Source organism: Delphinapterus leucas, chromosome 1 (genome assembly GCF_059928025.1).
Source record: "Delphinapterus leucas isolate spDelLeu-1000000601 "Yukka" chromosome 1, BTC_Dleu_Yukka2, whole genome shotgun sequence".
In the NCBI taxonomy this organism is placed as follows: Eukaryota; Metazoa; Chordata; class Mammalia; order Artiodactyla; family Monodontidae; genus Delphinapterus; species Delphinapterus leucas.
The window spans coordinates 169,590,244-169,615,868 of NC_143129.1; the positions used below are offsets into that span (position 1 = coordinate 169,590,244).

The 25,625-nt window shown below is 51.5% G+C and overlaps 1 protein-coding gene and 1 long non-coding RNA gene across 4 annotated transcripts; one reads left to right on the forward strand and one right to left on the reverse strand.

The window, feature by feature from the left end:
- Positions 1–284: 284 nt before the first annotated feature.
- LOC111163432 (uncharacterized) lies at positions 285–19,823 on the reverse strand. Of its 3 annotated transcripts, none has more exons than XR_016388218.1 (5): positions 17,987–19,823; positions 16,147–17,176; positions 3,335–3,391; positions 2,651–2,795; positions 285–2,010 (listed from the first exon to the last, which is right to left on the reverse strand). It is a non-coding gene; the product is annotated as an uncharacterized LOC111163432 (long non-coding RNA). The 3 variants fall into 3 exon arrangements; XR_016388217.1 differs by having other exon boundaries at positions 16,147–17,208; XR_016388219.1 differs by lacking the exon at positions 17,987–19,823 and having other exon boundaries at positions 287–2,010; positions 3,286–3,391; positions 16,147–16,694.
- TENT5B (terminal nucleotidyltransferase 5B) lies at positions 16,831–23,513 on the forward strand. The gene is made up of 2 exons (XM_022551889.2): positions 16,831–17,094; positions 21,620–23,513. The coding sequence occupies exons 1-2, from the start codon at positions 16,831–16,833 to the stop codon at positions 22,640–22,642; spliced, it is 1,287 nt and encodes a 428-aa protein (XP_022407597.1). The 3' UTR covers positions 22,643–23,513.
- The last annotated feature ends 2,112 nt before the right edge of the window (positions 23,514–25,625 follow it).

Below are 25,625 nucleotides of genomic sequence, written 5' to 3' on the forward strand. Positions count from 1 at the left end.
TTGCTCCCTTTTGGCTGTTTCTGCCGGCCCGGTAACAGGAGGTTTTTCTGCAGCAGTGTTCTGGTATCAGGTCCAGCTTCCTGCTTGCCCAGAGGCAGTGGCAATTGTGAATGTGGTGGTAGCAACTTCTTACCTGCAGCTTCCTGATTCCTGGACTGAAGCTTCAGGGGCATGTTCTTGAATTCACAGTGACTCTCTTGGTGGATAAGTTCTGTATGGTTCTGGGAGTCATTCTTAGAGGTGTGGCTCATTCGGCCTCTGGAACAATTGTCCTCTATTAAATACCTTCCTGCTAAAAACACTAAGGCAGGGTTTCTGTTTCCTGCACTGAACCCTGACAAATACAGTTTGAGAGCCTGAAGACGGTTAAAGCTATTGATGCTTGAGGTCACAAGACATGGATGGTGATGGTGTCTGGTGAAGATTATGGGGCTAAATTGATGGGTGCTTGATCTTGGGATTGATGGGAATGGTGATAATGACAATGTCTAGTGGTGGAGGTAGGTGGCAATAAGAGTTCTTGGGTGCAAGCAATAGAACCTGACTCTGGCTGACCTATGAAGAAACAAAAGGTATTGGGGAGCTCCCAGAATGGACACAAAGCCTGGTGATCCAGGCTGAGATAAAGGGCAGGAACCAAGGAAGTGACAGCATTGAACAGACCAAGCCCCTCAGCAAGACACCCAGATAGAGCTGTCACCATCAGACACCACACTGACCACTACTACCAAAGCCCATCTTTCTGAGTGAATTCTAAACCCTCATATCTTTTTTTTTTTTTCGCGGTACGCGGGCCTCTCACTGTTGTGGCCTCTCCCGTTGCGGAGCACAGGCTCCGGACGCACAGGCTCGGCGGCCATGGCTCACGGGCCCAGCCGCTCCGCGGCATGTGGGATCTTCCTGGACCGGGTCACGAACGCGTGTCCCCTGCATCAGCAGGCAGACTCTCAACCACTGAGCCACCAGGGAAGCCCTAAACCCTCATATCTTTGCATCACTCACTCAAGATTCAAAGCTCTGGGCTGAGGCATCCACTTGGCCGAGCCCAGGTCATGTGCCCATGTCTTATCTGCCAAGGAGTGGGAGGAGGGGCCTGTGGTCCCCTTAACTTCAGTAGTAGGATGTCCATCGAGACATATGTAGTGGGGGCTTCCCCCTAAAGAGGAAGGGGGTTGGGATGTAGGGCAGCCAAAAACCAACAAAAATCCACCCAGTAAGGAAGCCTGGTGGTAATGATAGCATGAAGCTAGGAGGAGATGCTGCCTTCTTTATTAAAACCAAACCCAGGTCAGTGGCATCTGGACCTTTCAACACTGGTCAGACCCAAAGCCCCTTGCAATCACCTACCAACTTCTGATGCCACCGCCACAAGTGCCCTGCACTCCGGCCAAGTGCAGTTGGGACATTGCCCCTTCCATTTATAGCCCAGCACAGAGCAGAAACCAGGCCTGGACATTCAAACAAGATGCTAGCAATGATCCAGGGAGAACAAAGAGGGAAGAAACACAGACATCTATTCATTTATTCCATTTCCTTTTATTGGGCACAGACCAGGTACCAGATACAGCAGAGAATGAGGTCCCTGCACCGTGGAGCTTACAATCTAATGAGGAAGACAGTCGAATCCGTAACACATAAGTAGACAAGAACACTGCAGGGCAGGAAACACAAGGAGGATGAGATGGAGAGGAACTGGGGGAGCCCCTTAAGAGGGGGAGGTCAGGGAAGGACTCTGAGCTGAAGCTGAAGCTGTTGTGCAGAGATCTGGGGTGACTGTGGACTCCGAGACCCTGAGGCCGGAACAAACTTGCTGTGCTTGTGGAACAGAAAGGTGGCCCGAGTAGCTGGAACACAGGAAGCCAGGGTGGGAGGAGGTGAGGTTAAAGTCAGCCGGGGAGGGGCTTCCCTGGCGGTCCAGTGGTTGAGACTCCGCACTTCCACTGCAGGGGGCACGGGTTCGATCCCAGGTCGGGGAACTAAGATCCCGCATGCCATGTGGCAGGACCAAAACTATAAATAAATAAATAAGGTAAAATAAAATCAGCCGGGGAAAGAAGTGGGATTTTTATTCCCATCAATGGGAAGCCACTAAGCGCCATCCTTTGATAAGAGGAGGGCCTCGTTCTCAGGAATGAGTAGGGAAGGAGAAGATGGCCCGAGTGCAGGGAGGGGTATAGGGTCAGTAGAGGTAAGGGCTGGGCTTCCCATACATTGGGCTCCTGTTTCCTCAGTGAGGTATGAGGCTAGGTCATCGATGTACAGGGGAAGTAGGAGATGGCAGGACATCTGTCCATAAGGCCACATCAGGTTTCCAGTGTTCTGGAAAGAGCCATGATACAGCCCTGGGAAGGACCTAATCGGCCATCGTACTCCTGGGCACACACCTCCTGGCAGTTTCCCTCGGGGGACGGAGGCACTTCCTTGACTGAGGTCAGTGGTAGCAAGTGAAGCCTCAACCATCACAATCACAACGTCAATCACGATCATAATCACCGTGACCTTCACACCAACAGGCACAAGGACAGGACAGGAAACCCTCGAGGGCACCCTGTCCCTGTGAGCTAGTGGGACCCGAGCCCCTACCTGCCCTGTGGATGGCAGTGGGACTGTCCTGGGACAGAGCCAGTGGTGTGCTGGAGCTGGCTCCTACCTGCTTGCAAGAGCTGATTCTGTGAGTCTCTTCCCAACTCTACATGCAGTGACATCGCATGGGTGGCTTGAAATCAGCTACAGTGGAGGGCTTTTGGTTCTTTTTCCCAGCTAGCCAATTCATCAGCTTGCCTCTGGACAGAGCCCTGAGGACAGTTAGAGACCATGATCCTCACCACTTGCCCCTGTAAACTTCAGAGCCTGGAGCAGGACCAGCAGAGAGAGTCCAGAGTCCTGGTGGGCAGGTTGTCTGGTTGGAGGATGTTGGGTGGAGGTGGGAGGTCACCTTCCCTTAAGACACACCTGATGGTGGACCAGAGAGCCTGGGCATCACCTTCACCAGAGCCTCTGCTCCAGTCCAGGAGCCTAAAGGAAGGCCGGTGGCCTCCCAGCCGGACTGCCTGACCCACCCTCCTGGGCTGAGTCTGCCCTGGGAGGGACCAAGGGCTGCTTCTCCTTGCTCCCTGCTCATTGCTCCCAGGATGAGCCCTGACCTTGGTCATAAACTGGACCTGAGCCCAGTGACGAAGATCTCCACCCAGGCCCAAACAGAACCTCACCCTTATTCTGGGTTGGGCTATGATCGGGCCACAGAAAACACACTCCCATTTCCATCTGTGCCTGACACAGGCTCACCACTAAAATCACGTCAAAGCCAGGGCCTTGAGCCCAAAGGGGGGCAGACCTGGCCAGGGGTTGGCTGAGCATCGTCCACCTCTGCAGTCAAGGCTTGAGCTCCTGCCTAGGAAGCAAACAGTGAAATTAAAACCCACCACCATCTCCTCCTTGCTTTAGTGACACATCTTCATCTTAGGAAATAAAGCCTAAAGGCAAAGCATATTTTCTAAGACCTAACCCCTCCCCATTCCTGTCAGCCTCCCTCTTTGATTTGGAGGATTCTTGCACTAAACCCTCCCTCCCCACTGTGCCCAAACACAGGTCTCCAGATCACTAGGAGGAGAGGGAGCTGAAAAAGCCCCAGGAACTTCATCTGAGAACCTAGGGGTGGAGGCCAGTACCTTACCTAGCAAATGGGCAAGACCCTTCCTCTCTACAGCCTCAGTTTCCCCACCTGTACAGTGAGAGATTTAGCCTTCCAGCTCTAATATCCAAAGTTAATGATCCTGGTGGAAATTTAGGGCCCCGTGTTCAAGGGTTGTACTTCATGGACAATTCAGACCCAGGAGATTCAGGAAACTTTCCCTAAACCATGGATGGGATACTGGGTTTAAGTCCTGGGATGTCTTCTTAGCTCTGAGGCCTTGTGTTAGTGACTTGACTTCTCTGGGCCTCAGTTTTCTCATCTGTCAAATGGCACTAACGCCAAGTTTGTGAGGATCAAATGAGATGGTAGCAAGAAAACAGCTTTGTAAGCTGTGGAGCACAGTCCTCGTGGGAGGGAGGGGCATCTGTTATTCCTGTTGTCATTTGTTATTCCTGCTGTCATGGGTTAATGTTTTGCCTTCCAGCAGAGCCCAGAAAGTAGAACAGTCTGGCCTAGCTCTCGGGTGGGAGACCGCCTCAGAGTCTCCCCGGAACCCACTCCCCCTGCCCAGAGCCAGTTCCAGCCCTGCATAAGCCTGCTGCCTGGCCTCCCCACCTCAGAGGTGATAAATCCTCCTCATTGGTCACCAAGGGACCGCAGGCTTTAGAGCTAGACTGGCCTTGGGGATCCCCAGATCCCATCCCTTTATGGTGGCCCAGACAGGAAAAGGGCTTTCCCCAGAAGGCACACAGTATGTCAGCGGCACAGCTGGGCCTCAAACCCAGCTTCTCTTTCCTCTACCCTAGCCTGTAAAATGGGGTCCTCTGGAATCTTCACAGCAGCAATGCCCCTGCTGGTGCCCCAAATCAGCAGGCCCTGTCCAGGCAGGGACTCTGGGAGAGAGGGCTGTCTAAGGCATCCCTCCACAGCCTTCACGCCCTGCTGGGCTCCTGCTGCCTCCAGGAAGCCTTCTCTGATTGGCACCCAAAAGGCTGGAAATGAGCTCCCTCCCACATACCTCCTTTGACAGAATACCTGCTTAAAGGTGAAAGGTGTCTGTTTGCCTGTCTGCTGGCCTCCAGCCTGAAAGTTTCTCGGGATAGGGAACGGCTAGATTAATCTGGGCTCCCCATTACAGGGGCCTAGGCCAGACTGAGGGCAAAGGGAATGAGGGAGAAGTGGGAGACAGGGGGATGGGAGGGCACTCAGGGCAAGAAAACAATGCACTGGGATTTAGTGGCCCAAGCAGCAGTGGGGCAGGGACACAAAGCCCTCACCCCTTCAGACGTTGATTCCCAGGGCTTCCCTCCCTCCCCAGTGGCCCATACCCCAGGGCAGGCTCCTCCTGTGGGAACTGCTGTCTCGGCAGCGGGCACCCAGCCACATGGGTGTCGGGAATGAGGCTTGGCAGCAGGGCGGGCGCTTTCCTGGGCAGTGTTTGTTCTGGGCTGTCCCGACAGGGCTGCCCCTTGCTTGGGCCTGGGGAGGGGATGGCCCTGGGCAGAGGTCCTGCTGGGAAGGCAGAGTGGTGCATGGGCCCAGGGAACAGGAAGCATCCTTCTCCCGCCAGCGCCAGTGGAGCAGCTGCTGGGCAACACCGGGGAGCTGGTTAGAGATGCAGGTTGTCAGGTCCTTCCTCAGACCTGCTGTTCAGAATCTCCACTTTAACAAGATCCCCAGGTAACTCCTATGCACATTTCAATTTGACAAGCCCTGTTTTGCAAGTGTCTGCCTGTGTATTTACACAGCAAATAAATAAATAAATAAATAACTACAAATTCCCAGTTAAGATAAATAAATCATGGGTGTCCTGCATGGTGACTAAAGTTAATAATACTGTATCATAATTCAGAAGTTGCTAAGAGAGTAAATCTTTAATATTTATTTTATTTATTTATTTGGCTGCACTGCGGGATCTTCGTTGCCGCCTGTGGGATCTTTAGCTGTGGTGGGTGCGGAGTCTCAGCCACCGGACTGCCGCCAGGGAAGTCCCAAGAGAGTAGATCTTAAAAATTCTCATCACAAGAAAAAAAATTGTAACTACCTGTGGTGATAGATGTTAGCTAGACATTGTGGTGATCATTTCACAATGTATACAAATATCAAACCATGTCACACACCTGAAACTTAAGTAATGTTTTATAATTATATATCAATTAAAAATTAAATCATGAAAAAAACAGATTACCTTCCTTTCATTTCTTCTCTACACTTCAGTTAGGGCATTACCTTGATTTTTTTTTTTTTTTTTTTTGCGGTACGCGGGCCTCTCACTGTTGTGGCCTCTCCCGTTGCGGAGCACAGGCTCCAGACGCGCAGGCTCAGCGGCCATGGCTCACGGGCCCAGCCGCTCCGCGGCATGTGGGATCTTCCCGGACCGGGGCACGAACCCGTGTCCCCCGCATCGGCAGGCGGACTCTCAACCACTGTGCCACCAGGGAAGCCCTGATTTTTTTTTTTCCCCAAAATTTTGAGTGTGTGAATAGGATATTTTATCTGTGAATCTCATTCCATTACAGGAAAGAGATATTGCAAGAAATTTATTATAAAAGAGGGTGTGCGGTCTGCTGGGGCTGGAAACCCACTGATGAATACCCACTCCTGTTTTCAGTTGGCAGCGTCAGCCCTGAGGAGACAGAAATGGAAGTGGGCAACCCTTGAACCTGAGGAGCTCACCTTTAGCAAGGGAGGTGAGACAGAGATGCATATTGCCACCTCCTGAGCCTCAGTTTCCTCACCCACGAAATGGGTGTAATCAATCATCAGTCATGTCTGCCTGCCTCCCCAAGGGGCTGGACGGGCGCAAATGAGTTTGGTCGGGGTGGGGCTTTATGAGCTGCCTCATAGGTGAGTGAAGTGAGATCTGAGAGTGCCCTGCTTACAGCTCTGTCTTCTGGTGTCTCTCCCTGTCCTTTAGGGTCTAGCCCTCAGCCTCCTCTTTCTCTCCCAGAGCCTCGTCTGCTGCTATGGTCTCACTCTCTCTTCCTCTTTCCTCCCCAGCCCCCCGCAAAAACCCACACCTATCTGAACCTTGCTCCAAATTAGCAAATTAGCACTGCTTCTGGGGAGAGCAAGCATGCACTGAGTGTTGACTACATGCCAGGACCCCTCATGCACTGGGTCTTTTATGCCAGCCCTGAGACTAGGTCATAATACCCCAATGAGCAGATGAGAAAACCCAGGCTCAGTGAAAGGGAATGATTTGCACACAGCCAATAAGAGGCCAAGCTGGAACAGGAACTCAAGCTTTTGGCTCCTACTTCACCAGGCTTCCTTGGCTGGAAACAGGAACCAAATTTCCATGACCTTGAGGAGGACTCCGTTCAAGTCCCTCCTCAGAGATCTGTCTCTAGCCGTACTGCACCACTCCCTGCAAGATCAGGTTCTGGAAGACTGCTCCTTCCTCCTTCCCTCAAGCATCCCTTCACTCGTCCCATGAATATTTATAGACTCCAGGAGCTGGGATACACAGAAAACAAAAACAGACAAAATCTCTGCCCTCCTGGAGCTTCTGTTCCAACAGACAAACAGGCAATAAATAGGTATGATGTGTAGATGGTGCTGGGTGCTATGGAAACAATAAAGCAGAGGAGAGGGTGGGGAGGGGAGACTGCCATTCTAATTGGGTAGTTAGGGTTCACTGAGAAAAGGACACACTGAGAAAAAGACCTGGAGGAACTGGGCAGAAGCCATGTGGCCAAGAAGGGATGAGTGTATCAGGCAGATGAAAGCAATTTGCAAAGGCTCTGAGGTGGGAGAGGAGCATCAAGAAGGCCAGTGTACCCGCAGCAGATGAGCGAGGGGAGAGTGGGAGGAGATGGGGGTGGGGTGTCCCATGGAGTCTTGTGGTGAGTGGAGGACTTTGGCTTTTACTCCAAGTGAGATGGAGGCATTAAAATGACATGATCTGACTTGTGTTTTAAAAGGATCGCTCTGGCTGCTGGGTTGAAACCACACTGTGGGAGACAAGTGCAATAGCAGGGGGGCCAGCAGGGAGGCCCCAATAATCCAGGGGAGGGGGGTGATGCCCACGGAGGTGGCAGCAAGCTGGGTGGAGGGCAAGATGGGGTCAGAGTCTGCCTGTATTCTGAAGGTAGAGCCAACAAGACTTGCAGACAAATTGGATGTGGGATGTGAGAGGAAAAAGGAATAAAAAATGGCTTCATGTGTTCAGCCCAAGAACTGGAAGTTGCCATTTGCTGTGGGAGGAGCAATTCAGTTCAAGAATTCAGTTTTGGGGGCTTCCCTGGTGGCGCAGTAGTTAAGAATCCGCCCGCCAATGCAGGGGACACGGGTTCGAGCCCTGGTCCGGGAAGATCCCACATGCCGCAGAGCAACTAAACCCGTGCGCCACAACTACTGAGCCTGTGCTCTAGAGCCCACAAGCCACAACTACTGAGTCCACGTGCTGTATCTACTGAAGCCCGCGCGCTCTAGAGCCCGTGCTCCGCAACAAGAGAAGCCACCGCAATGAGAAGCCAGCGCACTGCCACGAAGAGTAGCCCCTGCTCACCGCAACTAGAGAAAGCTCGCACGCAGCAACAAAGACCCACCACAGCCAAAAGTAATAAATAAATATTTTTCAAAATTAAAAAAAAAAGAATTCAGCTTTTGATGTGCAAAGTTTGAGGAGACCATAAAGATACATGTAGAGGTGTTGTGTAAAATTAAATAAACGAGCCTGGAGTTCAGGAGAGAGTTCTGGGCTGGAATATATAAATCTGGGATTTGCAAGCACAGGGATGGCATTTAAAGCTTGAAACTGGATGAGATCACCAAGGGAGTGAGTGTAGACAGAAAAGAGAAGAGGGGCTTCCCTGGTGGCGCAGTGGTTGAGAGTCCGCCTGCCGATGCAGGGGACACGGGTTCGTGCCCCGGTCCGGGAAGATCCCACATGCCGAGGAGCGGCTAGGCCCGTGAGCCATGGCCGCTGAGCCTGTGCGTCCAGAGCCTGTGCTCCGCAACGGGAGAGGCCACAACGGTGAGAGGCCCGCGTACCGCAAAAAAAAAAAAAAAAAAAAAGAAAAAGCAAAGAGAAGAGGACCAGGGAGTGAGGCCTGGGCACTTCACTGTTCGGCAGTTGAGGGGATGAGGAGGAAACCACAAAACAGTAGTCAGTGAAATAGGAGAAAAATCAGGATAGTAAGATATCTTAAAAGCGAAGTGAAGAAAGTATTTCAAAGAGGAGGGAATGATCAGCTGTGTCACATGCAATTTACAGATCTAGGAAAATATGAGGATTAAGAATTGACAATTAGAATGGAAGAAAATTTTGCAAATCATATATCTGATAAGGGACTTGTATCTAGAATATATAAAGAACCCTCAGAACTCAACAATTTTTTTAAAGATAATTTTTTTAAGTATTTATTTATTTATTTGGTTGCACCGGGTCTTAGTTGTGGCAGGTGGCTCCTTAGTTTCGGCACGTGAACTCAAGTTACGGCATGCATGCGGAATCTAGTTCCCTGACCAGGGATGGAATCTGGGCCCCCTGCACTGGGAGCACGGGGTCTTAACCACTGCACCACCAGGGAAGTCCCAACAATAACTTTTTTTTAAAATTTTTTAAAATTTATATATTTTTTGCGATACGCAGGCCTCTCACTGTTGTGGCCTCTCCCATTGTGGAGCACAGGCTCCGGACGCGCAGGCTCAGCGGCCATGGCTCACGGGCCCAGCCGCTCCGCCGCATGTGGGATCTTCCCGGCCCGGGGCACGAACCCGTGTTCCCCGCATCGTCAGGCGGACTCTCAACCACTGCACCACCAGGGAAGCCCCCAACAATAACTTTTTAAAATAATGCAATTTAGGGGACTTCCCTGGCGGTCCAGTGGTTGGGACTCCGCGCTTCCACTGCAGGGGGCCCGGGTTCCATCCCTGGTAGGGGAACTAAGATCCCACATGTTGCATGGCACAGTCAAAAAAAAAAAAAAAAGCAACTTAAAATGGGTACAGGATTTGAATAGACATTCCTCCAAAGGTACAGATGGCCAATAAGCACATGAAAAGAAATTCAACATCATTAGCGATGAGAGACATCCAAATCAAAACCACAATGAGATACTACTTCTAAGATGTCTATAATCAAAAAGACATATGGGGCTTCCCTGGTGGCACAGTGGTTGAGAGTTCGCCTGCCGATGCAGGGAACACGGGTTCGTGCCCCGGTCCGGGAAGATCCCACATGCCGCGGAGCGGCTGGGCCCGTGAGCCACGGCCGCTGAGCCTGCGCGTCCGGACCCTGTGCTCTGCAACGGAAGAGGCCACAACAGAGAGAGGCCCGCGTACCACAAAAAAAAACAAACAAAAAAGGCATATAATAACAAGTGTTGACAAGGATATGGAGAAATTGTAACCCTTATACACCACTGGTGAGAAATGTAAAATGGTGCAGCTGCTCTGGAAACCAGTCTGGCAGTTCCTCAAATGGGTAAACATAAAGTTACCTTATTACCTATGACCAGTAATTCCACTTCTAGATATTTACCCAAGAGAAATGAAAGCACATGTCCACATAAAATCTTGTCTGTGTACGACACCAAGAGTGGACCCTCAGGTAAACTTTCAGTTATGAGGATGCATGAATGTAAAGCTCATCAGTTGTAACAAATGTACCACTCCGGTGGGATTTTGTTGATAATGGAGGAGACTATACATATGTGGGGGCAGAGTCTATACAGGAAGTCTCTGTACCTTCCTCTCAATTTTGCTGTGAATTTAAAACTGCTCTTTAAAAAGAAAAAAAAAGTAAAAAAAAAAAACTTGTACATGAATATTCATAGCAGTATTCATAATAGCCAAAAGTAGAAACAACTCAAATGTTTATGAGTGGATAAATAAAATGTGGTATATCCATATATCCATGGCATATTATTTGTCAATAAAGAAAAAGTGAAATACTAATACATGCTATAACACAAGTGAACCTTGAAAACATTATGCTAAGTAAAAGAAACCGGAATAGGGCAATCTATACAGAGGCAGAAAGTAGATTAGTGGTTGTCTGTGAGTTGAAGGGGTTGGGGGAAAATGTGGAGTGACTGCTAAAGGGCACAGGGTTTCTTTGGGGGGTGACGAAAATGTTCTAAAATTGATTATGGTGGTGGCTGAACAGCTCTGTCAGTATACCAAGCACCACTGAACTGTACACTTTATATGGGTGAAGTATACGTTAGCCATCATATACTTCACCCATATAATTCATTAGCTAAATTTTATCTCAATAAACCTATTTCCAAAAAAAAATGTGATGGGGAGTTCCCTGGCGGTTCAGTGGTTAAGACTGGGCACTTTCACTGCTGTGGCCCAGGTCCAATCCCTGGTAGAGGAACTAAGATCCTGCAAGCTGCACGGTGGGGCCAAAACCCCTTGAGGATTGGATTAAGCAACGTGAAGGTCACAGGTGACCTCGACTAAAAGCAGTCTTGGTCTAGTGGTGGGGACAAAAGCCTTATTAAAGTGTGTTCAAGAGAGAAGAGAACAAGCGAAGGCAGCAAATATGAACATCTTCAAAGAGTTCTGCTATACAGATGGTGCCCAACTTGCGGTGGTTCAACTTACAATGGCTCTACTTACAATTTTTCGACTTTACAATGGTGCACAGGCAATACTCATTCAGTAGAAAACGTACTTTTTTGAATTTTAATCTTCTCCTGGGCTAGCGATATTGGGTCTGATACTCTCTCGTGATGCTGTGCAGTGGCCGCGAGCTGCAGCTCCCATTGAACCACATGACCACATCACATCAAGGGGAAACAACCGACACATTTACACCCATTCTGCCTTTCACTTTCAATACAGTATTCAATAAATTAGATGAGATGATCAACATTTAATTATAAAATAGGCTTTGTATTAAGTGATTTTGCCCAACTTCAGGCTAATGTTAGTGTACTGAGTGCGTTTAAGGTAGGCTAGGCTAAACCTCGTTAACAGTAGGTTACATGTATTCAATGCATTTTCAATTTAGGATATTTTCAGCTTACCACGGGTTTATCAGGATGTAACCCCACCCTAAGTCAAGGAAGATCTATATGGAGAAATGGGGTAGAGGGGATGCAGATGTGAGGTCAAGAGAGGTTTCTTGGTTTTGTTGTGGTTTTTTCTGAGATGCAAAAAAATTATGTCTCAACACTGATTGGAATGAACGAGTAGAGAGGGGGAAATGGCCCAAGTGAAGTCCTTGAGCAGGTGAGAGGCAGGAGATCTGGTGTATGAGTGGAAGGGAAGCACAGAGAGGAGCAAATGGGGTTCATCCAAGGTAGCAGGAGGGAGGGTAAAAATGAGGCACAGACCCGGGGATTGGGTAGAGGAGGTGTTGAGAGTCTGCAGAAATTCTCTTTTGATCACTTCTATCTTCTCAGTGAGGTAGGAAGCGAGGTCAAGAGCGGAGGGAGGGTTGGGGGAGGAGCTTTCAGGGATTGAGGAGAGAGGAGAAGGTAAGAAATTGTCTATAGGACCATGGGAGAGTGACAGGACTGGGTCATATGGTAGGATCTTGAGACAGTGCAAAGGGTCCCCTGGAGGAGGGTGGGCGTGGCCTTAAAGTGAGACCAGTCAGCAGGGCTGTGTGTCTTCCTCCGGCTTCTGCCAACTGTGTGGGTGCAAGTGCAGAGCTGGATTAACCAGGGTGTGGTTTTGCCAGGTGAGTGCAATCTAACAAGAAAGGAGCAAGGGGGTTGAGGGCGTATGCAAGGAAGTAATTATAATTATGGTCCACAGAATCTAAGCTGGTTAAGGAGGAAAGTCAGGACATGAGGGAGGCGAGGAACAGTAGGGGAAAAGGTGGGAAGATCAGTGAACTGAAGTTCTGGTAGATCCGGAACTGATGGAGTCAGGGTTCTAGAGGGAGTGAGCAGAAGAGACAGGAGGTGGTGTCAGGAGGATGGAATACTTGATATTGAAATTACTCAGGGTAGGGGCATAATTGTTGGTAATGACAAGGTCTAGGAAATCACCTTGGCCATGAGGGACTGAGGCAGGGTGGAGGACAAGAACCATGGGAGGAGGGAATGGGTGTTCTCCATAGGGGAGGATTACCTGTGTGTAATTGAACAAACCAAGTCATCCTCAGGGGCAGGACCCTGGGTAGGGCATGGGCCTGGGATTCAGCCAGACCTGGATATGAAGCGCCACTCACCAACTCATGCTCAAATTAATTAGTTTCTCTGAGCCTCAGTTTTCTCTCGTGCAAAGTGAAAGATGACTCCTATGTCAAAAGATTATGTTCTGAAAATTGAATGAGAAACTGTGTGGAAACTGCCTGGTGTGGGTCTAGGAACAATGCACTCAGTAATGTGGGCTGATCCCAGGATGCTCCTGCCTTGGGTCCCAGAGCTGAGGGGCCAATGTAGGGACCAAGGCTCTCCTAGGACCTCTTCTCCCTTCCCACCACCTTAAATCATAGAAGGTGTGAATGGAAGAGCCTGACTCCTATTTCTCTCCCATTTTACAGAATAGGAAACTGAGGCCCAGATAGGGAAAGTGTGTCACTATGAGTCAATTATTATACAGAGTAAGTTCCCTTTTAAAATCAGTTGGAGTCAGAATTAAGACGGGAAATTTGTACAGGGGGGAAAAGGCTCATATATAAAATTTGAAAGCCAGTTGGACTCTTCAGGATGTACTTCAGCTGTCATTATCCCCTCCATTCATTGGAACAATTAAAAGTTGGTCTTGGTGAAAATGAAAAACCCGATGAGTTTACCCCTGCTCTTGTCTTCTCTCTCCTCTTCCTACACCCCCAAGTCACACACCCCCCAACACTAAAGTTCAGGTCCTGTGATTGGTCAAACATTGGACCAATTAGCTTTGGAAATAGAAGTGTCAACAGAAGGGTGATTCACAGTGCATGAATTTACTAATTGCTCTTCCTAGCCCAGGCAGAAGGAAGGGGAGAGGAAAAGAGATCTCTAAGTTTCCTTCCTTAGAGAACTTAATTCAAGTGTATGGGGTGGGCACAGCACCAGCCCACACCACAAGGCGCTGCCCCTGTGTAGTTCCAGCCCTAGCCAGTCTCCTTGGGGTAAATCCCTTCTGCTTTCTGGACCCCAGTTTCCCCATCTACAAAGTGGCAAGAGAGTAAACAAAATGATTGCCAAAGGGCCTCTCAGCTAAAGCCTTCAGAGTTCTAGGAATATGTAGCTTGGCACCTTCTCTGCTGCTCTGGCTGTCCAGGGACAAGCATGGGGAGATAGGGCAGAAGTGGATCCAGCAGACACAATGGAAATGTCACCTCCTTAGGGAGGACTTCCATGATTACACCATCTAATGAGGTACATTGATCTCTCTAGTTCTCTTCCCCTCTCTTGCTATATATTTTTCACACTCACATACACCTGTGGCTGCTCTCTCTTCCATTTCCCTGTTTTTAAAAATTATTTACTTATTATTTATTTAGGCTGTGCCAGGTCTTAGTTGCAGCATGCGGGATCTTTAGTTGTGGCATGTGAACTCTTAGTTGTGGCATGAATGCAGGATCTAGCTCCCCGACCAGGGATCAAACCCAGGCCCCCTGCATTGGGAGGGCACAGTCTTACCCACTGGACCATCAGGGAAGTCCCTGTTTTATTTTGTTTTTAGCACTATTCAAAATGTCTTATTTATTTACTTACTTGACTATTGTCTTACTACACTTGAATGTCAGTTCGAGAAGGGCAGGGACCTTGCCTATCATATCCCAGGGCCTAGCCCAGCCCCTGGTACACAGTAGGTACTTAGTATATCTGTGTTGGTTGATGAATGAATACATGAATGGATGAATGGATCTTGTGGGTTCATTCATCCAGGGTTATGCCAAGCATGACTCTGTGATCTGTGCCAAGTCTTTTAAGAAGAGGAGGGAATTAGGGCTCTGGAGTCAGGAGACCTGGGTTCAAGTCTCACACTGCCAATTAGTAATTGTATGACCTTAGGCATGTCACTTGACCTCTCTAAACCTTAGGTTCTTCATCTGTAAGTTGAGGATAATGATGCCACTTCTTGAGATGTATTTTTAGGAATTAGAGATCACGTATATAAAATATCTGGTGCATAGTAGGTTATCCAGTAAATGTTAGTTTCCTTTCTTTTCCTTCCTCTGCTGGGGCATGGAAGTGATAGGTCAAGGGTTTGGAGACTCTGGGTTTGGTTGAAGTATATTTCTTATCTATTTCTTATCTTTCAAGAGACGGTAAAACAAAATAGCAAGCAACTGCGCTGAGGACAGTGCAAGAGACTTGCCCGAAGTCACAAAGCCAAGCAGTGGAGCAAATAGCAGGTCCCCACCCTGGAGGCCAGAGGAAGTCCCTGAACCCAGATAAGATGGAGGGAGGGAGGGAGGGGACGAGGGCAGGATCTTGCTTGGGCTGGCCACCAGACAGAGGAAGCAGCTGCTCTAGTCTGAGAGTCAGGCTCCTGCGATCTAGTCCTAGGTCTGTCTGAGACAACCTGGTGACCATGGAATGTAGTTTACCATTTCTAGGTTTTGGTTTCTCTGTCTGTACATTGGACACATTGCTCCTTGCCCAGCCTACCTTATGGAATGGGGGTGTTAGGAGAATGATATTTAATTAATTGCTAGAAGAATGATGTTTAATTTAAAAGAGAATATTGCAGAGATGAATCAGACTCAATTTCTAAAATTTTGCCACAAGCACATATATTTAAAATAAGAAAAAAAGATTAAAAGTAACAACAATAATAAGCCTCATCCCACTAGGCTCTGTGAAGTGCGAGAGAAAAACACGGAAACGTATTATTTCAATAGAACATATGAAAATGTTTTGCCAACTATAAATAATCAAGTCAAATTTTTTAAAAAAATTATTGAGCCCCTTCTCTGGAGCAGATGAGGAAACTGGCTTAGAGAGGTTTAGTGACTTGCCCAAGGTCACACAGGACCTGAGAAAGGTAAGAGGCTGCCAGGAAAGACTTCCACCAGCTACCCAGGAAGCTCCTGCCAGAAGACCAACACCCCAGTTCCAGCTTCCCTCCAACCTCCAGCCCCGTGAAGGCCCTAGGTCTCTCAAGTGTAGTGGAAAGAGCATGCGCCCACTGATTCTATAGCGCAGATTCAGCACCAGGGCCCCGTCTCACCTGCTTTGTGACCTTGAGAGAGTCAGGCCCCTTCTCTGAGCAGGTTTCCTCACCCCTAAACCAAAACATTAACGCTGGCCAGGCAGTGATGTACTCAAGAGAGTACATTTTAAAAGTATTATGCTCCCCTGGTGGCGCAGTGGTTAAGAATCCGCCTGCCAGTGCAGGGGACATGGGTTCGAGTCCTGGTCTGGAAAGATCCCACATGTCGCGGGGCAACTAAGCCCGTGCGCCACAACTACTGAGCCTGCGCTCTAGAGCCTGCGAGTCACAACTACTGAAGCCACTGCAATGAGAAGCCCGCGCACCGCAACGAAGACCTACACAGCCAAAAAAAAATAAATTAAATAAATAAAAAATTTTTTAAAGACCCTATTTCCAAATAAAGTCACATAAAAAAAAAAAGTATCTTCCACGGTATACAAGTTTGTTACCTTTTCTCAACTCTGGAAGATAGACGGAGAGCAGGAGGAGCACTGTGTGGAGTTGAACAAGTGGCACAATCTCTCTGGCCTTCTGAAAATAGCGTACGACCAGCACCAGGCCGGGTGATTTCGAAATTCCTTCCAGCGGTGGTGGGGGTGGGGTGGGGGAGGATCTTAGTGGTCCGACTCCGCTTCAAACTCCACAGGTCACTTCCCTCACGTCTGCCCCTGGAGGGCGCAGTCCCTTTAAAGCCAGGCGCTGCCTTCCGCCCGGGCCAATCACGGAGAAGAGAAGTTCTTTAAGGACCAAAGGAGGGAATTCTGCCGGAGAAGGAGGGCGGGGCAGGGGCGTGCCTTCCAGCCAATCGGAATCTTCCTGGCGACCAGTGGCTCACGTACAAAGCTCTGCTGACCAATGGTAGGAGCGCCGAGAGGCGGGGCGGTTCCCGCTGTGTGACAGCAGCCGGGACCAATGGGCGTGTCGCCCGCGGCCTATAAGAGTCGGCTGGGCCCCAGGCCACAAGCTTTAGAGTCCGTTGGTCCTTGCCGTCGGAGGTGTACCCTGGGTTTGCCTCGCTGTCGCTGCCGTCCGGCCCCGCGCCCTCCGCGTTGGCCCCGGCCCAGCCACTCTCCCTGCCCTCTTCCCCTTAACCGCCCTCCGGTTTCTGCCGTCGGGGCCCCGGGGCCGGGCCAATGATGCCTTCGGAAAGCGGAGCGGAGAGCCCAGACCGAGCGGCTGCACAGGTGGAGACCGCTGCGGCCTCGGCGATGGCTACGGCCGCCCCGGCAGGCGGCGGCCCCGACCCGGAGGCTGCATCGGCCTCCCTCGGACGGCACCTGAGTGGGCTGAGTTGGCCGCAGGTGAAGCGGCTGGATGCGCTCCTGAGCGAACCGATTCCCATTCATGGGCGCGGCAACTTCCCCACGCTGAGCGTGCAGCCCCGGCAGATCGTGCAGGTGAGAGGCTCTGGGCGGGGGATATGGGGCTGAGGCTCTCGTGGCTGGGAGGCTCCCGGAGTCTGTTCGATTTGCTGGAAAGCTAAGAAAACAAGGCTCAGAGAAGGACAGGGGCTGTAACAAAATCGCACGACATTGATGGTAGTCCATACCCTCCTCCCCCTGCACCTCATACTCTCTCCCCACTTGACTTTCCCGTCCCCCGCCCCTTAAGGAGCCCCAATTCCGCTCGGACCATTCACCTAGGCCCTGGCTGGGAGAGGGGTGGGAAATAGGGAGGGACCTGGCCGTGAAGGAAGAACAACCCCGCCTGCAGGGACAACAGATGCCTGGCAGCCCTGGGTGGGTAGATGTACATGCTTGAGTCCAAAATAGTTCTTTTCATCTCTAAATCGTCATCCCCGGGTCTCACTCTCTACCTCTTCCCTCTCTCAGGGTTCTAGGAGCAGACTCTGTCCTGTGTTCCCACAGCGCATGGCTCAAGAGCCCCCTCGCTAGGTGGGAAAGCTGAGAAATTCCAGCAAGGACTCCCTCTCAAGTAGGGTTGTGGCAGGAGGAAATTAAGCGCCAGTCCAGCCCTGATGCCTGCATGCTGGAGGGCAACATCAGGTGTCCAATTTAGGTGTTTCTCTTCCTCCCCAAGATTGGAAATGAGGGCCGAGTCTCTGGCCCCAAGCCCCACGTCTCTCCTGAGGAGCAGAAGAGAATTCTCTCCTCTTCCACAGACTCCCTCTTCCCTTTACCTGACTCTCAACAACCCTAAAATTGCTCTTTCACCTGTTAGCCCAGGCACTGTCATGCCCTGAAATACCAGAAGATGGTCATTATTGTATGCATTTTATAGCTGGGGAAGCTGAGGCCCCAGGAGGGGCAGCGAGCTGCCTAAGATTACCTAGAGGGGAAAATCAAACCCAGAGAATCTTGGGTCTTCCCAGGAGTCGGTTACTGCAGGTTCAAGGTTTTCCCACCTCTTCCCCAGTTCCCAAGACTCAACTTCTAGGTGTTAGCAGATAGAAGGAGCCAGAAAATCTAGCCACAATTCCTGCATATTCCTGCCAGCAGATGAACTTTCTTTCTGGGGAAGTGAACCATACAAGCCAGGTGAAGCAGGCCACCACCCTACTCCTTCTGCCTTAGCTTCCACAGAGGCAGAGTGGTGCTTGCTGGGGGATTACCTCGCCCTCCCTCCCAAGGAATGGGAGGGGGTGGGGACAGATTCCCCAGGGCTGACTCATCGGTGGTGCTCACTGAGGCATTTCTTGGCTGCCCCACTGTCATGGGGTAATTAGGAAACCAGTTGAGGCTTTTCTCCCCTTGACAGTCAGGTCAACCTTGGGACCCCAAATGCTGTAACTCTAGGACTATTGTCCCAGGCATGAGCCCAGTGTGGCAATTCACCTCTGCACCATGCACTGCCCTGGAGGGGAAGTCCCTGCCCCTGTCCGTATGGTCCAAACTGCCTTTACTGGTGTCTGCTCTGTGCCAGGCCCTGTTCAGGACACTAGGGGCATAGATGTGACTGGGACCCAGCCTCCCTGCCTTCCAGCCAGGTGGGGGAGACTGCCAGTCAATAGGAGCTGACTCTACAATGTGATAATAGTACAATGTACTACTGTCCTAGACTAGGGTCAGAAATATCACAAAACAGGGAGCAGCCGGCTGTGGTGGGGAGGGGGAAGTGGCGACTTCAGAGTTGGACTGGGAGGTTGGACATCTGGCTTCAGGGCCTGGACAGTTGTCAATTCCCTTTGCTGGGCCCAGTGTCCCTATTTGTTCAATGAGGATGGGTTGAACTGCTCTCCAACGCCCGTTCTGCTTCCAGAATCCAAAGGAAACAGGTGCCTTCACCTGGTGTGAAGAAAGTCCATCTCCTGGCAGGAACCCGCGGCTGGCAGCTTCACAAACTATTGGGATATGTGTGTGTGTGTGTGTGTGTGGCTGGGGGGGTGGAGGTACTGGTTGTGTGTGTGTGTGTGTGTGTGTGTGTGTGTGTGTGTGTGTGTGTGGTGGGGGTGCTGGTTGTTGATTTTGGGCTTCTCACTAGTGCTGAGTTGTCCGATGGTTCAAGAATTGGAACCTTTCTCCCTCTCTACCCCCACAAGATTTTCCTACAGCAGTGATCTGGGCAGTTAGAGATGCTATTCTTGCTTGTCCCTGGGCTAGAGGGACCCACTCTCCTGTAGGAGGCCCCCTGCTCCTGGACTGGTTTTAATTAAGTTTAGCCACTTATTGGCTGTGTGACCCTAAACAAGTCCTTTGCCCTCTCTGGGTCCAGAGGATTGAATTAGACTCTGATCTCTCCAGCTGCAGCTAGAGAGTGGCTCTGGATTCAAGTTTTGTAAGCCTGCTGGCTGACAGCACCTATGGTCTCCCTGCAGGCCTCAGCAGCAGCCCGGGAGCAGAGTGGTTTGGGGGAGGGCCTTGGTACAGAAGAAAGGAAGGTGCAGCCACTGCCCCCTCCATGGCTGGAAAGTCTGATTCAGGAGGCTCCAAGCTGCCCTGCAGTCCTTGGGTGTGGTGGTATCTATCTGGGGACTGCCTGCCAAGCTGGCTGTAGTCACACCTGGGAAAAAGACAACAGCCACTGGCTGGCTGGCTGACACGGCCGGCCCCATGGCCTGACACAGGCGATTTAACAAGGGTACTCCTACCTACTCACCAGGCCAGATGCCATGCCCTAGGGTGCGCATCAGCCTGGGGGCAGGAGCTGGCACTGAGTAAGGCCCAGTCAGCTCTAATGGGACTTGGAGAGGGGGCTGGTCTACTTTGCAGGTCTGCCAGTGTCCTTAGGACAAAGTCTTTGGCCCAGTTCTCCCCTTGGCCTACATGGGCACAGCTGCCAGCTGCCAGAGTGTGGGTTAGAAGTCCCACAGGCTGGACTGCAACAACTGGCCCCTTACTTCCAGCCTCCCCCATCTGCCTGGCCAGGCTTCCCCAACCCCCACCCTCCTGCTCCCTAGCTACTCTGGCCCTGGGCTTCAGTGATTGGAGGGTTGCCCTCACTTTGAAATTTTGAAAGGGAGAGAGGATTAGAACCCTACTTTCTGGCCTCTGCTCCTTCCAAACCTTGGGTTGGTAATGTGGTAGAAAGAAGATAGACTTTGGAGTCAGCCATACCTGGATCACCTCTGGGTGATCTTGGGCAGGTAACTTCACTCCTCAGTTTCCCCATCTATAACTTGGAGATTTTAAAGATCTATTCCCCATAGATTCTGGTAAGAAGGTCCAATGCCTGGCACCCAATAGGTGTCGAGCCAATATTCCTCTTCCCCTGCCCCAGCTGCCTGGCCCCGCAGGTCCCTGATGGCCAGATGTTTCCACCCCCATAGCCATGATAATACCTTTCCCTAGTCAGGGTCCTCCTCCTGGAAGCTTTCTGGAGGGAGCCGCCCGCCTCAGATTGCCCCACTGCAGCTTGCCTCCTCAGCACTTACGTGCATTCTTTGTAGTAATTCCCTGGGAGGCCTGAAGAGCAGCCGGGTCTGGAGCTGACTTGGCAGCGAGGCAGGGTTGCAGAATCACTCAGGGTAAGAATGCTGCCTGGCCACTTTCGGTGTGTGAAGTACTCTGGGATGCTGAGAGCGCTGAATGTCCGGGTCCAGGGATTTTGACCCATCCCCTCACCCAAGAGCAGAAAGAGTTTGGGTTTCAACGTCCAGCCCTGCCATTTCTGAACGGCTTCCTCTCTGAGCCTTAAGTGTTTTACCACTATAAGCCTCAGTTTCCTCATCTGTAAAATTAGTCTAATATTGACCTCACTGTGTCCTTGTAAAGACAGATGGATGTGTCATAGTCAAAAGAGCACGCATGGACTTGAGAATCCACCTGTCCTGGGTCCTAGTCTCAGCCCGACTACTCTCTGACTTTGGACATGACCCCTCTGTGCCTCAGGTCCCCCATCTGTAAATTGGAGTAATAATACTCAAACAGGATTATTGTGAGCATTAATGTAGTATTGCATGTGAACGGCCAGTTACATTCCCAACACATTTGAGCAGTTTGCATCATGTCTGGCACAAAACGAAGTGTTTTGTTTTAGAGAGTTGGAAGTTTTAGAGAGTTGGAATTGCATACTGGTTAAGACATGAACTCTGAGTTTAATTCCCAGCTCTGCATTCACCAGCTGTGTGACTTTGGGCAAGTTACTTGGCCCCTCTGTGCTTCCATTTCCCCATCTGTAGAGTGGGAGTAATAATACCCACCTCATAGAGGCACTGTAAGATTTACGTGAGTTTATATCCTAATGTATAAAGGACCTAATGTATAAAGGATCAGGACCTGGCATTTAGTAAATTCTGTGCACGGCTGTGTTATCATTATTGCTGAGTCATTCCTCCAAATGGGCCACTCTCTAGATTAGGAAATAGAGGCTTAGGCTTAGAGAATTAAATGATTTTCCAAAGGCACAACAGCTGATAAGTGGTCAACAGTGGTTGATGTCGCTGTGATTATTACGTGGAAGCCCACAGCGGACCCCAGGGGCCCAGGTCGCTGATACCTCGCCCTCCTGCCACCCCCTCTGCAGGTTGTCCGCAGCAGCCTGGAGGAGCAGGGACTGCGCGTGCACGGTGTGCGGCTGCACGGCTCGGCCGCCAGCCACGTGCTGCACCCCGAGAGTGGCCTGGGCTACAAGGACCTGGACCTGGTGTTCCGCGTGGACCTGCGCAGCGAGGCGTCTTTCCAGCTGACCAAAGAGGTGGTGCTGGCCTGCCTGCTGGACTTCCTGCCGGCTGGCGTGAGCCGGGCCAAGATCACACCCCTGACACTCAAGGAGGCTTATGTGCAGAAGCTGGTGAAAGTGTGCACAGACACGGACCGCTGGAGCCTCATCTCGTTGTCCAACAAGAGCGGTAAGAACGTGGAGCTCAAGTTCGTGGATTCGGTCAGGCGCCAATTCGAGTTTAGCATAGACTCCTTCCAGATCCTCCTGGACTCCCTGCTGCTCTTCAGCCAGTGCTCCTCCACGCCCATGTCCGAGGCCTTCCACCCCACGGTGACAGGCGAGAGCCTGTACGGGGACTTCGCAGAGGCCCTGGACCACCTGCGGCACCGCGTCATCGCCACACGCAGTCCCGAAGAGATCCGAGGGGGCGGCCTCCTCAAGTACTGCCACTTGCTGGTGCGGGGCTTACGGCCGCGGCCCAGCACCGACGTGAGCGCCCTGCAGCGCTACATGTGCTCCCGCTTCTTCATCGACTTCCCGGACCTGGCTGAGCAGCAGCGCATGCTGGAGCGCTACCTCGAGGCCCACTTCAGTGGGGCCGACTCGGCGCGCCGCTACGCCTGCCTGGTGACGCTGCACCGGGTGGTCAACGAGAGCACAGTGTGCCTCATGAGCCACGAGCGCCGCCAGACACTGGCCCTCATCGCCACGCTGGCGCTCCAGGCGCTGGCCGAGCAGGGCCCGGCGGCCGTGGCCTCCCTGGCCTGGCGCTCCCCAGTCCCTGATGGGGTCGTGCCCACCACTGTCAATTACTATGTGACCCCCGTGCAGCCTCTGCTGTCCCGGGCCCACGCCTCCTATCCCACCTGGCTGCCTTGTAACTGACTCAGACCCTGGCCAGAAAGGACTAGGCCTCTGCAGATGGAGTGGGGCCTCCAGAAGTGCATGGAGAACATGACCAGAGACAGGCAGCCTGTGCCAGGTAGCCCAGCACTGCTGCAGGGTTGGGCCTTAAACTGAACAGACCAGACTCCTCCCCCGAGTGAAGCCCCTGTGGGCTGAAGCCCAAGCTTAGATTCTTGGTAAATGGACCTTTTGGTTATTTGCACTACACTTTTGGACCAGCATGATTGTGGGGTGCAGGGGAAATTCGTCTTGGGAGTCAATTGCCTTCAGGAGACAAAGAATGTTTGGGATGGTCGCTTCAATGCCTGTCATCTCAGGTTGATTTCTGTGGCCTAGAAGGGGTCTTTTTTGGGTAGGGCCAGCCCACAGTGGAACCAGCAGCCTCCGAGGGCCTGCAGCCCACACAGTGGCTAAAATATGGTATGTTATGGGAACTACTCACTTTGGGTTGGGCTGGGCCACTAACTAGGAGGAGGGAAACTGAGGCATGAGGCAGATAGGTTTGGAAAGGGATAGGTTTAGCTCAGTCCCCTAACACGCCTACCCCAAGCTGTCGGTTGAGGTGTGAGGTGGACAGGAACTAAGCAGCCTGGGGTGGGACACAGCCCATGCCCCTGCCGGGGTACAGCTCCCTTCCCCCATGTCCTGAGGAGCCCTCCTGCCTGGGAGCTTGTTCTCCAGAGGGTGCTGGGTCCAAAGTAGCCACAGTCAAGTGCTCCCACCCCACTGGCCTGGTTACAGGGTCCTTACATGGGGGAGGAGAGCCACACCCCACTTCCCTTCCCATCCCTCTGTATTTGCTACTATTTAGCACTCTTAACACCTGCCAATAAAGATTGTCTACACTGAACCTAGTACCATGCTTTCTCCTGGGAGAAGGACCTTCCACAGTCTGTGGGATCTGTGGCTGCTTCCCCCAGCCTGAGTCTGGCTTGTATTATAGGAGGGGACATTTGGTGGGAGGAGACATTTGGAGGGCAGGGTCTGAGTCCTGGGCTGTAGCTGGGGAATGCTCCTCCTTCCCCCAGCACCAGCCCAGCTTGGCAACTGTCCTAGGAGCCCCTGTCCACACAGGTGTGACTTGCCCCTGGACATCACCTCAGCAAGTCTCTTGCTAAAGAGCAAATATTTCAATGTTTCCTACCTGGAGTCCTAATGACCCTGGACCTGGCCTCACACTCCAGTGCTCAGGGCTGCTTGACCCCAGCCCTGCTCATCCTTCCCTAACCCTTCCCAGGAAGCAGGTGGAGAACAAGCAGGGTGAGTCTGGACTGGAGACCCACCCCCTAGTGGTGGCAGCTGGGACTGGGGGGCTTCTAGGACCCTCAGAGCCAGAGCCGAGGCTTGGCCTCCTTGCTGGGAAAGGCCCCCTCAATCCTCCAGCTTCCTCTCTCACCCCCTACTGCTGATGGACATACTCTGGCTTGCCCTAAGCAGATCCCCTGGAGGGGCAGGGACTCTCCTTTCCAAACGCATCTGGGGCCTGTCTGGGAGTGAGTGCCAGCTACCAGCCATAAGCTCTCAAGCAGGCTGATGCCTCAGGGCATCAGCCACTCACAGGCCTGGATGCTGCCCACCGTTTACCCAGCCTCTTTGATCCAAGGGTTGCAAAGTCCTTAACATATTCCGCCTCATTAGTGTCCTCTGAAGTGCTGGCTTTGATGGTTCCAGCCAGGGTGGAAAAAACAAGGCCGCAGAGGAGGCCCCTGGTCAGCTGGGTGAGTCCAGCCATCTCACCTGCTCACTGGGTCCCTGCTGGGCTCAGAATGGCTGGAAGGATGAGTGGAAAGTCTTTCTTTGCTTGGTGACTGAAAGCAGCCTCCCACCCCACGCTGGCCGTGCCTACCCAACTAGGGTCCTGGGATGGGGGGACTAAATTGGTCCCAGCTCCTGCTTTGGGCATGAGGGGAATGCTCCCAATGTAAGCACACAGGCTTAGCTTGTTGGGGTGGGGAGTGGGGTTCACCTGGACGTGCTCGTTTCAGAGGGGAGAGAGCCAGAAAGCCATGGCACACGCATGTGTGCACTGGATTCAGCCCACGTGTGCCAGCCACCCCTCCAGGGGTGGGAACACATCAGCAAACAAAGGACCAAGATCCCTACCCTTGTGAGGCTTACATTCTAATGGGGTAGAAAGAAAATAAACTAAATTATATAGTCTTAGAAGGTCAGCAATGGCTAAAAATATACATAGCAAGGTAAGGGATTGGAAGTGCTGGGTCTGCAATTTTAAAAAGGGTGAACCTCCTTTAAAGGGTGACATTTGATTGGACAAAGACTTAAAGACAGTGTGAAGCAAGCCATGCGGATGTCTGGGGAAAGAGCATTCTGGGCGGAGGGGACTTGTCAATGTACAGATGCTCCCGGCAGGTGTGTCTGGGGAAGGGCACACACGCCTGATGGTGTCCTGCTGACCTCGTGCAGGCGCGTGCGTTCCCCATGAGGCCTGGGAGACAGGAGTTTCCCACTAACAACAATCACTTTGCTAAGTTCTCCCCAACCACACCCTCTCAGTGCACTCTCCCAACACCTCCAGGAGAGAAGAGCAAGAATTTCCATTTTACAGACAAGGGAACATGCCAGAGAGGTCAGAGAGGCTTGTCTGCCCCCAGGGCCACTGCTGTTAACCCCTGCACCGTCCTACACTCTGATTTCACATGGATGAGCGTGACAGTATGTCTCCTGTACATACATGTGACAGAAAACGAGTTTGCATTACTGTTTGCCAAGTTTGTACATTTTCTTAATGCAACTGTGACACCGGCCATGGCTTGTGGTGACTATGTCAGGGGCCCATGTGGCAGCAGGTGTGCCCGGGGGTGTGTTTGGGAGAGGTGTAGTGTTTCCGGGTGTGAAAAAAACACTGACTCAGTGGTTGGCATTGTTCTCTCATGGACAGTTCCTGCAGCCATCTAAGATGCCAGGACAGGAAGGAATCAAGAACTGGGAATCAGAGCCAGAG

Coding starts and splice junctions, on each gene's coding strand:
- TENT5B (XM_022551889.2), top strand. CDS start 16,831: ATGATGCCTTCGGAAAGCGGAGCGGAGAGCCCAGACCGAGCGGCTGCA. Junction 17,095..21,619: donor AGCCCCGGCAGATCGTGCAG/GTGAGAGGCTCT, acceptor CCCCCTCTGCAG/GTTGTCCGCAGCAGCCTGGA.